Source organism: Doryrhamphus excisus, chromosome 7, assembly GCF_030265055.1.
Source record: "Doryrhamphus excisus isolate RoL2022-K1 chromosome 7, RoL_Dexc_1.0, whole genome shotgun sequence".
In the NCBI taxonomy this organism is placed as follows: Eukaryota; Metazoa; Chordata; class Actinopteri; order Syngnathiformes; family Syngnathidae; genus Doryrhamphus; species Doryrhamphus excisus.
This window is the reverse complement of record NC_080472.1, coordinates 3,231,445-3,243,681: the sequence shown is the minus strand read 5'-3', so window position 1 is coordinate 3,243,681 and position 12,237 is coordinate 3,231,445. Positions and strand designations below refer to the sequence as shown.

Genomic DNA, 12,237 nt, shown 5'->3' with positions numbered 1-12,237 from the left:
CAACTCGGTATCGAATCACAAACTAAATCAATGATATCGCACATCACTAACAGATAATCCTCCATTTTGTCACTCAAATGTATTCATCTTTCATTCATTTGACTTGCTGCTGTTTTCCTCTCTATGGAAGGACGGCGGTGACGACAAGCACCTTCCAGCTCACGGACGCCCCCCACTCCTCAGGATAAAGGCAGTACTGCAAGCGCCTACTGGTATGACATTTCTTTGTATTTTATTATCAGCTTATCACCCTTACATGAAAAATATTACACAGGTTGTAGTCATGATGTACAATAATTGCTTCTGTAATGTATTATTGGCCATATGCTGACAAATGTGAGGTGGCAGACGCCATGACGCCAACTTTGGTTTTTGAATTTGATCAGGAAATGTGCAAATTCAGCAATTTTTAAGTAAGAAAATGTTGAAAACAATTAGAACTATACAGAAAATACATTTATAGTACACGCCAATGGGCAAATATTCATATTTATTTATATTTTTTATTCCTGACTGCACGCTGCTGGTGACGTAGACCACCACTTTTCACTTTTTCTTCCGAGTGTGTAATTGATATGCCCATGAAAATGTCTATTTTGCTTACAAACGTCAGACGGAAAGGATGAGACCTCTTCTGGTCTTCAAAATGACGTCAATAATAAGGACATTTATGGTTTTCCATCATACGCACACCTAGCCATAAAACCTGCTCTTGCAGTCTCGCAGGTTTGCCCGACATGGACAAACCTGTCTCTCCTCCATGAAATAAGAATTGCGTAAGATGAATTTTTGAGATGTCTTGCGGTCTTGAAAGGCCGAAATACAAAACAAATGAAGCATCGTCCTTTGCCGCTGACACATTCATGCGTCGCCTGCGTACTTTGTCACATGACGGGGGCTTTGGAAGAACGTCAGCTGGATGTGACGCCGGGCTAAAAGTGAAAAGACAAACGGATGGCAAAATATTTGATTGAAAACAGACTTTGTGGCGGTGTGTTCAGGCGTCTGGGTTTCATCCCCAGTTGTAGAAGTATATGTTCTGCCAGCTGGGCAGGTAATCCATGAGAGGCCCTGGGGGGGGGGGAGACAACAACTTTGTTACCAAAACAAAAGACCCGGAACCTCACATATTTATTAGCAGTTACGTTATTTATACTGTATATCAGGGGTGTACAAAGTGCGGCCCACGGGCTGCTGTTTTTTTTTATTGGCTCGCTGCACATTCTAAAAAAATAGAATTTAAGAAGACAACTAAAAACTACAGAAATGGACAAATGTCCTTCCAAAAGAAGGGTGAGGGTCTCACTGTTCAACAAAAATACAGTAGTTACTGTGGAACTAATGACTAAGGCACATACATTTAGAGTAGTCGCAGAGGAACTAATGAGTTGGATAGTTACTGAGGAACTAAGGCACATACATTTAGAGTAGTTTCTGTGGAACTAATGAACTAATGAATGGAGTGGTTATTGAGAAACTAAGGTACACATATTTAGAGTAGTTTCTGAGGAACTAATGAATGGAGTGGTTATTGAAAAACTAAGGCACACACATTTAGAGTAGTTTCTGAGGAACTAATGAACTAATGAATGGAGTGGTTATTGAGAAACTAAGGCACATACATTTAGAGTAGTTTCTGAGGAACTAATGAATGAATTGGTTATTGAGAAACTAAGGCACATACATTTAGAGTAGTTTCTGAGGAACTAATGAATGGAGTGGTTATTGAGAAACTAAGGCACACACATTTAGAGTAGTTTCTGAGGAACTAATGAATGGAGTGGTTATTGAGACACTAAGGCACATACATTTAGAGTAGTTTCTGAGGAACTAATGAATGGATTGGTTATTGAGAAACTAAGGCACATACATTTAGAGTAGTTACAGAGGAACTAATGAGTTGGATAGTTACTGAGGAACTAAAGCAGATACATTTAGAGTAGTTTCTGAGGAACTAAGGAACTAATGAATGGAGTGGTTATTGAGCAACTAAGGCAGAAAAATTTAGAGTAGTTACAGAGGAACTAATGAATAACTAATTGGGAACTAATGAGTAGAATAGGTACTGAGAGACTACGGCATATACATTTAGAGTAGTTACTGAGGAACTAATGAATAGAATAGTTGCCGAGATGTTATCCTGTTTTGTTTGTTTCCCATATTACATAAAATAAATTCTTTAATATTTCACAATTTTTTTCCCTCATTGTTTTATTTTTTGTCCTTTTCTGCAGTTTTTTTTAATTTTCTAAATATTTTTGGTAAATATATTATTTCTAAATATTTTTCTAAATAATTCTTGCGAAATTATCCCCTAATATGACGTTTTTGTTTCTCTTTTTTAACTTTGTTTTTTTTTTGTTTCTCATATTACAAGCCTAAAAATATACCATATTTATTTCATTTCCATGCTACAAAATTGATGTCATTTTCTTTAATACATTTTTTAAATCTATTTTTAGAATGTGTCGCAGACCACAAATGGCCCCAGGGCCACACTTTGAACATTCCTGCTTGACAATAAACCTGGACTTGGAATGCACACCTGCCAAGTTCCGGGAAAAACCGCCAATAGCGGAAACCAATCAAAGGCTCCCACTTCTTCGTTTACAAAATAATCTCACTGAGACAATCTAGTATTATCTTGATTTGATCACATTTTATGTTGGTTTAAAAACAAAATGTGACTTTCAAGTACTTACGTGCAATAAGGCCTATCCCTGGCACGTGATTGGCCAGGAGTCGGAGCAGGAAAACTATCTTTTGCCTGCAAATGAAGGAAAACTCTTTTATAATATACACTTTGTTGTGTCAAATCAAGACCGACAATAACCGTTGAATAAAATACACCCAACATTTTTATTGATTCCAGTGATCCAGCGTGTGTTTGATGTACTTCAAAAGATACTTACTCTGAATATCTGTCATAAAATGGAGAACGAACAAGGTAGTAGAGCAAAAGAAAGGTTCTCCTCCTCATCTCTTCTCTTTCCCATCGATTGTCAAACCTCCTCTCGTGCAGCACGGCGAAGCTACACGGGGGGGAAGAAATGAAGACGGTTTCAATTCAGCGTTGGCCATCTTGCGAGAAGAATGTCACCCTGGCGTGACTCTGATGCACCTCGGTACGTAAGCAACATAGTTCTCAAAGCGATACGACTCCCTTATTCATTAAAATGTTGCCTCGGGCTAATACCTTTGGAAACACAAGCAAATATGGCAGCTCATCTCCTCTTGTTTACAGTATGCTTTCATACATGTGGCATATTATGATGTTCAAACGGAGGAGTTCAACTTATACAGAAAATGAAAACAAAGACTAAAAAATACAAAAAGAAAGCAAGAAAATGCTAACTCAATTTACATGATCTCAAGCCATGGCTCTGTTGGCGTATTTGAACATTCCAGACGTCAGTCAGTCACCTTGAACCAAACGGGCATACTGTAAGTCTAAGCAAAGTGCCTTTCATAGTCAGTGTTTTTTTTCCATGTCTGATTTCAAAAATCAAAAATCTTTCATTGTTATACCATTTATGGCAGTTCATTTATTCCAGACTCGTCCATGATAAGTGAATTCTCCTGCAGGTGGAACATTTTCATAGTTACAGCATAGAAAACCTGTTTATAGCCTTCGAAATGAGTTTTTTTTTTACATTATTAGAGCCCTCTAGACAGGAAGTAACACCCCTATAGTCACCTTTATATCCCTATTACCCAATATAGTGGACATCCATGAAAGCAGACCGATTACTGACCCGTTTAGCATCTACTCGGTGAACAATCTCCTGGACTGGTGGCCAGCCAATCACGGGGCACATCTAGACAACCATTCACACTCACATTCATACCTATGGACAATTTGGAGTCGCTAATTAACCTAGCATGTTTTTGGAATGTGGGAGGAAAAACCGGAGTACCCGGAGAAAACCCACGCATGCACGGGGAGAACATGCAAACTCCACACAGATCAAGCCGAGGGTGGAATTGAACCCTAGTCTCCTAGCTGTGAGGTCTGCATGCTAACCACTCAACCGCCGGGCAGCCCACTGCAGATTCAATGACAAAATACAGTAAACCTCGGATATATCGGACTCGGATATATCGGAAATTGGCTCACAACGGACAGATAAAAAAGAACCAATTTTTCTGTAATGCATTTCCAATAAAAATTCATTGCATATATCGGATTTTTTATAACGGATTTCGCCTATTTCGGACAAAATCTCCAGTCCCGTTCCAATGCATTTCCATGAAATTTCCCTGGCATATATCGGATGGCCGCATCGTGGCGCTCCGATTCGCCGAATGGTGACAGGCCGCTATACGACGTCATTTGCAGCGTTTGCAGCGTTGCCTGCGCGTCCAGGTACATTGGAAACATAGTCAAGGAAGTGCCTTTTTATAACGGATAAAATCCCATTTACGCATATACCGGATATAAATCCCATATATGCGTAAAACGGACATTTTCCGGTATACGCATATAACGGATTTCGCTTATATCGGACAAAACCAGTGGGAACAATTGAATCCGATATATCCGAGGTTTACTGTATTTGTTAGCTGCATCCCTAATTACAATAACAATGGAAAACTACTACTGGCGACAATGAAGCATCAGCGTTATAGCAACACAACACAAATCATATTGCTGCCTTTAGAATGAGAATGTCGTATTCCAGGAAACACTGCTGCTCGGTTTTTAAAATCCAAATTGCAAATGAGTGCGCAATCATGAATTAAATATCAATTTTAATATCCGCGCAATGTGGTGAAACCGGTTCTAAATGGTCTGCCTGTCAAGAAAAGACAATGAAGCAAGATAATTGAGCCTTTGCGGCGATGACGTAAACAGGAAGGCTTGCGTTTAGCGCCCAACACAAAGACAAGAGACATCGCTCTCAGGATTTCACAATATCACTTCCTTAAAGACGGGGTTGACTGAATTATTCTATAGAATGGCATACAACATAAAGAAAATGTCCTGATGTGTGTTTTACATTATACATGATATTTACTGCAAAAGACGATTTGCATACCTGGAAAGTTCAAGAGCTGCGGACACCAGCCAAGGTTTCCAGGACTGTTTCCCACACAGTCCGAGGCACAGTACTGCACTTGTTGTTAAGGACAACTCTCAAATAATACAGATTAATCTTTTTAACCCAAACAATCTACACCTCGATGATATATAAAAAAAAATATTTTAATGTTGCAATGGCTTACATTTTCATAACAGTAAACTGAGTCACTGAGTGGGAGCTAAAGTCCTGCTCCTAGAACAGAGTCGGGTTGTAGTCTGTTGCCACCAGGAGGTCAACATGGTTACTGCAGGCCTCAAACAGTAGGACCATCAAACTGAGCAATCTTTCCCAATGACCTTTCCAAAAGCAATGGTATCCATGGAAAGGAATATTCCAATGACGTGTCTACATGTGCCGCTATAATCAACCAGAATAGTCAATGGGGCATGCCCAGTAAAACGTAAACATCACGTGATACCGATCTTTCACGAGTTGGAATAACTCCGTATTTCCAGTTTTTCCTTCGTCCAGTCTTGAAATTTAGTTTGAATCCAAAACAAACTTTCCTTAGCAGTCCAGTGCCGATTACTCGCCTCCATTTTTAAAACTGAAGAACGTCTGGATCTGCGTGTTACGTCATATCTCCACATTCGCTGAAAGAACGCACCCGGGAACAGGAAAAGATAAAGTTCTTAAATCTTGCTAATATTTTATAATTAATCTCGGTACATGTTTTATATAGATATGTATTTTCTTTTTGAATAAAAGTGGACTTGTGAATGGCGTATAGAAGGGTTTAGATTGTGTTCCACAGATGGCGCTAATGCACACCAAAGCCGCTTGCCAACCGCCCATAAACAACAGAAGAAGAAAAATGAACTCAGTCTGACAAACTTTCCGTTTGAGCGGATACAAGATACCTCAATCGGATTGGGGAAAGGAATATTCCACCCCTTGGAATCCCATTATATGTTCATTGGGATTGGCACTTTTCTTTGGGAATGAGGTGTATACAAAGGTTACATTCTTTCCGTTTCAGTAAATAAACCCGAATGGAATTGGAATATTTGGGTCCATGTAAACGTGGAAACTAGGTTTCCAAGTGTTTGATATGCAAATATAAAATATATCCGCAACCCAAATGAAACAATAGGGTGAGAAGGATACAATGTACAAGAGGTCGACTGATGTACACGGTCTCAGCGATGTTCTCCTGGAGCAGCAGGGGTGTCGGTTTGCTGTGGAGCTTCTCCTCCTTCAAGCTCCGGGTTCTCGTATTTTTCTTCCGACTGGCTGTTCCACACTGCCGGTCTGTAACATTGCAGAAAAGTGGACACCAGTTCCAAGTAGTATGTTGCACGACTCGATAAGTCTCCCAATCGGATATCACAAGTCCAAAGACAAAACAAAATGAGGTCATTTCATCTCTTTTTCCAGAGGTTGACATACAGTAAACCTCGGATATATCGGATTCAATTGTTCCCACTGGTTTTGTCCGATATAAGCGAAATCCGTTATACGCGTATAGCGGAAAATGTCCGTTTTACGCATATATGGGATTTATATCCGGTATATGCGTAAATGGGATTTTATCCGTTATAAAAAGGCACTTCCTTGACTATGTTTCCAATGTACCTGGACGCGCAGGCAACGCTGCAAACGCTGCAAATGACGTCGTATAGCGGCCTGTCACCATTCGGCGAATCGGAGCGCCACGATGCGGCCATCCGATATATGCCAGGGAAATTTCATGGAAATGCATTGGAACGGGACTGGAGATTTTGTCCGAAATAGGCGAAATCCGTTATAAAAAATCCGATATATGCAATGAATTTTTATTGGAAATGCATTACAGAAAAATCGGTTCTTTTTTATCTGTCCGTTGTGAGCGAATTTCTGATATATCCGAGTCCGATATATCTGACGTTTACTGCATTAGAAGCTTTGTCCTATCCCAGAGTTAAATACGGTACAGTTGAACCTCAGTTAGCGCACGCCCCGGTTTATGTACATTTTCCGGTTAGTGTAAAATATGGCACACAACTTGTTATGTTATAATACCCTGCGTTAGCACAACTGTATCCTGGTTAATCCTGGTTAATACTGGCATACTTTTCATTTTGAAGCTTACTTTGCACTGAACAGCAAGGTGACAACATCGACACATGTCAACGTAAATGGACACATTATTTACAGAGAGGCCATCAACCAAATTAATAGGGCACTTTTTTTTTTTAGTAATAACCGTGTGGACCGGGACTTGATGATTTGGTCCACACTGACGACTTGTTGACAGGATGGACTAAAGCATCAAACAACGTCAAAGCGACATTGTAAGAGTTTGAACGACGCTTACCACTTCCCAGTGATCGGAGAACACGTCCTGACCTCTGGCCCACAAAGCAGGTGTCATCTTGCTGCTTTGCATCACCATTATCTGCGCAGAACAGGAAATGAACACAGGAAACTACCTCAGACACCTTCAAAACTTCCCGAGAACATGACGCATACTACAATAATTATAGAAGAAATTGTGTGATAAATTTCTTTCTTATGACTGACCTTCACCACCAACCTCCGCACTTCTGTCAAGGGGAAGGATGGGAGGTGAAGTCTGGATGCCGGATTTATACCACAAAAGAAGCACAAGGCGCATAATTGCCCTTTTTGGACAGAAAAACCGAGTCAGAGAAGAACGTGAACATGTGACCTCACTGCAGTACACTACGTTGGCATGAAAAACAACAACAACAAAAAATGAAGAGTCATAGAGTCATAGCAGTAGGTTTGGGATGTTATGGTATTTATTTACTCTGTGTTATGTTTATTAGGCCCATGAGAAATCTCCATTACTTTCCTTTCAGAGGGTGGAAATGCTAAAAAAGCTATATTTTTATATTTTTAATAGTCAATAATATCAGTTTAATGAATGAACTCCATTAAAGTCAGCTCCTCATAATGGCATTCATGCAAAAAATGGGAATTTTAATGGTCATAATTTCATGATAATGATAACATTACTAGGCGGCACGGCGGTCTAGTGGTTAGAGCGCAGACCTCACAGCTAGGAGACCAGGGTTCAATTCCACCCTCAGCCATCTCTGTGTGGAGTTTGCATGTTCTCCCCGTGCATGCGTGGGTTTTCTCCGGGTACTCCGGTTTCCTCCCACATTCCAAAAACATGCTAGGTTAATTAGCGACTCCAAATTGTCCATAGGTATGAATGTGAGTGTGAATGGTTGTTTGTCTATATGTGCCCTGTGATTGGCTGGCCACCAGTCCAGGGTGTACCCTGCCTCTCGCCCGAAGACAGCTGGGATAGGCTCCAGCACCCCCCACGACCCTTGTGAGGAAAAAGCGGTAGAAAATGAATGAATGAATGATAACATTACTGACAACTTGAGGCCAGTGTAAACACGTTTTCATGAGAAAATTTCATTTCATTCATTCATTTTCTACCGCTTATCCTCAGCAGCAGGGAACTTGGGAATTTTTACAAAACAAAGAAGTTGCTTATAATAAGCAGATATAAGTCAATATTATGTCTCATTTATGTTTTATGTGTCTTATTTATTTTACTATGTCTACAGTAGTGGGTAAAATGACTATATAGGTGACTATAGGGGTGTTATTCCATGTCCAGAGGGCTCTAATAATGTTAAAAATCATATTTTGAGGGTCGTAAACAGGTTTTCTATGCTATAACCAACAAAATATATTATTATATTATATTAATATATATTATTATAATATATTATTTGTATTAAAAAAATCCTACTTTGTGGAAATTGACTTAACACAGTGGGGTCTGGTACCAATTAACCGCCATAAACGAGGGCCGACTGCACTGATAAAATTCACATACTTAAAAATTTGAATGAGTCCGATGACCAGCCAGCGTCCAACTTCACCGCACACCTTCTGGGTCCCGATCTCCAGGAACACCTCCACATATTCCAAGACTGAGAGCCAGGTGAGGATTCTCTGCTGCGAGATGGACTGGACGACACGGCCAAGCAAACACATTCTTACCACAACACAAACATAAGTTGATATTCAAGTTATTACTAACATCGGAGCATGAATAATAAGGGGTAAAAATTATTTTTTTTTTTTGTACAGGTACGGTCATGATCTTTAACCCAATATTTCAGTGCTCACCACAGTCAGGGCACACCTGAGCCCTTTGCGCAGAATGCTGTCATTGAACAGCACCAGGAGGTTGGAAGCAGAATACACTGGAAAAACAAACAAATGATTATCTTTACTCAACTTGTCTTGGGAAGGCCAGACATGTAAGTGAATTGAGTGCCTTGCTCAAGGGAACAGCAATTAGTAGTCAGGGTGCAGACAAGCAGCTGGACAAAAATTAGTTGCGATTGACCGATGGATGGATGGATGGATGGATGGATGGACTACCAAATTGTCATCACATAATCCCATGAAACACACGCTTGATTGCAGTTGTTGCCGCTAATGGTGGCCCAACCAGGTATTACGTTTAGAGGGCAATTTTTTTTTTTTTACACACAGGGACATGTATGTTTGGATTTCTTATCTCACTTAATAGTAAAAAAATGTCATTTAAAACTGGATTTTGTGTTGCCATTGACAATATTGACAATATTTCAATTTGACGATCTGAAACTTTTAAGTGAGACAAACATGCAAAAAAGAAGAACCATTTTGTGTGTGTGTGTATTTAGAGTAGTAGAAATTTGCCTTATTTTTGATGCAACATTGCATCATATTCATTCATGACTTAGTTTCCTTTTGACATGGTTTCATTTTCATTCTGAGTCGCTCTGATTTAGTTGAAAAGGTGTACCGTACGTTCTTTCAGCAACAATCCAATTCTTTACACGCTACAAGTATAGGACATGAGAATAATTTCATATTAGAAGTAATAGTACAGGGTTATGACATCATATGCTTATGGTGGAAGAGTTTATCATCAGTCATATCACTGTGACTTTGGTTTCACTTTCTAGTTGAGTCATACGAGTTGGAGACAGGAAGCTGCAAGATCAGTTAACTTGAACTTGTACTTGACCTTTATATGTAGCCGACATTGCATCATTTTATTCAGTACTTTCTTTTAAGTTACTTTTCTTTTTAAAAGTAGCAGCTAGGAGACCAGGGTTCAATTCCACCCTCGGCCATCTCTGTGTGGAGTTTGCATGTTCTCCCCGTGCATGTGTGGGTTTTTTCCGTTTTTCTCCCACATTCCAAAAACATGCTAGGTTAATTAGCGACTCCAAATTGTCCATAGGTATGAATGTGAGTGTGAATGGTTGTTTGTGCCCTGGGATTGGCTGGCCACCAGTCCAGGGTGTACCCTGCCTCTCGCCCGAAGGCAGCTATGATAGGCTCCAGCACCCCAAAGGACCCTTGCGAGGATAAGCGGTAGAAAATGACTGAATGAATGAACTTACTTAAACACAGTTTAGAAGGTTTAATACATTTGAATGTAAACGTTTGTAACATCAGCTTTGTCCACCTATATCAGTTGTTGTTTTTAGGCAAACTACTGCTAAACTTTGCAAATTAAGACAATTTACATTAAGTCCAATTGAGTTTAAGGAGTAAATACAGGTGCCCAGCGGCAGTGGAAGTGTTGTATTTATATTTTAGACTTCAAATTTACTTACCAAGTTCAGATAGTTCATTCGAATCTGCAAATCGTCCTGCAAAATAAAGAGGAAAATCGTGATTCCACATATATATATATAATGCGAAACCACAGAACCATGCAAAGTTAGTGAAATGATGCGGCTATTGTCAGTATTGGTGAAAACCCACTTTAGCTCACATACTCACCAGCGATCAGATAGGAAATAGTCCGCACTGTGCTCTCCAGCTGTGCTGCGGCAGCTGGGTTTCTTCTTACGTAGTCTGTGTACCGTTCATAAACACGACTCGCTTTCTCGATAAACTCTTTAACGTTAGACATTTTAGTGTTTATTTATTCTCTACAAAAATTGACGCTGTTGTAAAATACATGTGAATAGTTGCGGAAGCCCATGTAAACAATTCTAAAGTACAGCAAATGAGACAAACTTCCGGGTAGATTGTTCCATCTCGATTTGAGTCCCCCTTTCTCTTTGTGTTCCTACGCACATTAGTTCCTACCATGAGTATTTAGAGCCCGGTCTCGCCTTCCGGACACGTTATTGTTGCATCAGCGTCCAGAAACCCAGAACCGGTGGCGATGTCGAACTCGGGAGAACAAGGTACTTTTAATACTTTGTTTCATCGCACCGCTTTCTGAAACTATGACTTACGCTGTCGCTGTAATGACGCTAACGTTACATAGCTAGCTTTTATGGAAACATGTGTGGCATGATAGCTACCTGTCACTGACACACCAACCCCATTTAAAAAACCCAATGCTACCGGCTGTTTAAAAAAACTAAATTAATCACAGATTTAAGTTATTATTTTAATTTTGTGTCGTGATTTATTACAGCTGAAGGAAATGGAAACTTAACTCTCAATCTGCTTTTTCGACAAGCTAAAAACAATACATCGGCTATGGTGACGAATGTGCTTTAACCAATCGCCAATTAATATACAAATAACATATAATATACAAAGCTTCACTTTAGCCTTCATTGTAATTAATGTTATTATCAGTTTATGACATTTAAAGATTGCCACTAAAGTTAGTTTGAACGTGTTAAGGATTTATAAATTGGTATTTTTTTTTCTTGCCAACATTATTGTTTAAAATATGGGAATACAGCTGTTTACATTGCTCATCAACAACACTGTAATTAAGTAGGAATTATGTAATTGTCCCAATTGCTTGTGCTGCAAGTGTTTTTAACATGATACACCACCACTTGACTAAAATGCCATCATATTGTCTCCATGAAGGGTTGGGGGGAGAGGGCTCCGTTGGTTTTGTTTCTTTATGACTTGGTTTCATTTCCGTTCTTGGTCAAAGATGGTTTCACTATGAGTGAAACTGTTGGTGATGCTATCTTTTCACAAAAAGAACTCATTCATCTAAGCTTGCTTTCACTTGTATTGTTTTATTATGTTTCATTGCTGCACTACATGTTTTGGCCTCATTGTGTATGCAGACATCAATAATGTTCAAATATGGTGTTATTTATTTATAGCCGGGGTGTCCAAAGTGAGCCAGCTGCTTATTATCCTCCCCAGAAAAATATCATTTAATAAGAAAAAAACAATAAAAAAGATAACA

General features: G+C 39.4%; 2 protein-coding genes across 4 annotated transcripts in view; one reads left to right on the top strand and one right to left on the bottom strand.

The window, feature by feature from the left end:
- The first annotated feature begins 148 nt into the window (after window positions 1-148).
- The window catches only part of cars1 (cysteinyl-tRNA synthetase 1), a 30,501-nt gene continuing 18,412 nt past the window's right edge, over window positions 149-12,237 (top strand). The window contains exon 1 of one of the 3 annotated variants that reach the window (XM_058077634.1): window positions 149-212. Coding sequence is in view for 2 of the 3 variants with exons in the window: in XM_058077632.1 (XP_057933615.1) it covers window positions 11,236-11,257 (22 nt within the window). In the remaining variant the exon portion in view is untranslated. Of the gene's footprint in view, window positions 213-11,144; window positions 11,258-12,237 lie in introns of those variants that run through there. The other 2 variants (XM_058077632.1, XM_058077633.1) reach the window with 2 other exon arrangements.
- On the bottom strand, window positions 150-11,161 carry pex16 (peroxisomal biogenesis factor 16). Its single transcript, XM_058077636.1, has 11 exons — window positions 10,845-11,161; window positions 10,676-10,711; window positions 9,186-9,262; window positions 8,890-9,023; window positions 7,587-7,687; window positions 7,381-7,461; window positions 6,192-6,335; window positions 5,040-5,112; window positions 2,913-3,032; window positions 2,703-2,767; window positions 150-1,071 (listed from the first exon to the last, which is right to left on the bottom strand). Exons 1-11 carry the CDS (start codon window positions 10,975-10,977, stop codon window positions 1,013-1,015), a joined length of 1,023 nt encoding a protein of 340 aa, XP_057933619.1. The 5' UTR covers window positions 10,978-11,161; the 3' UTR covers window positions 150-1,012.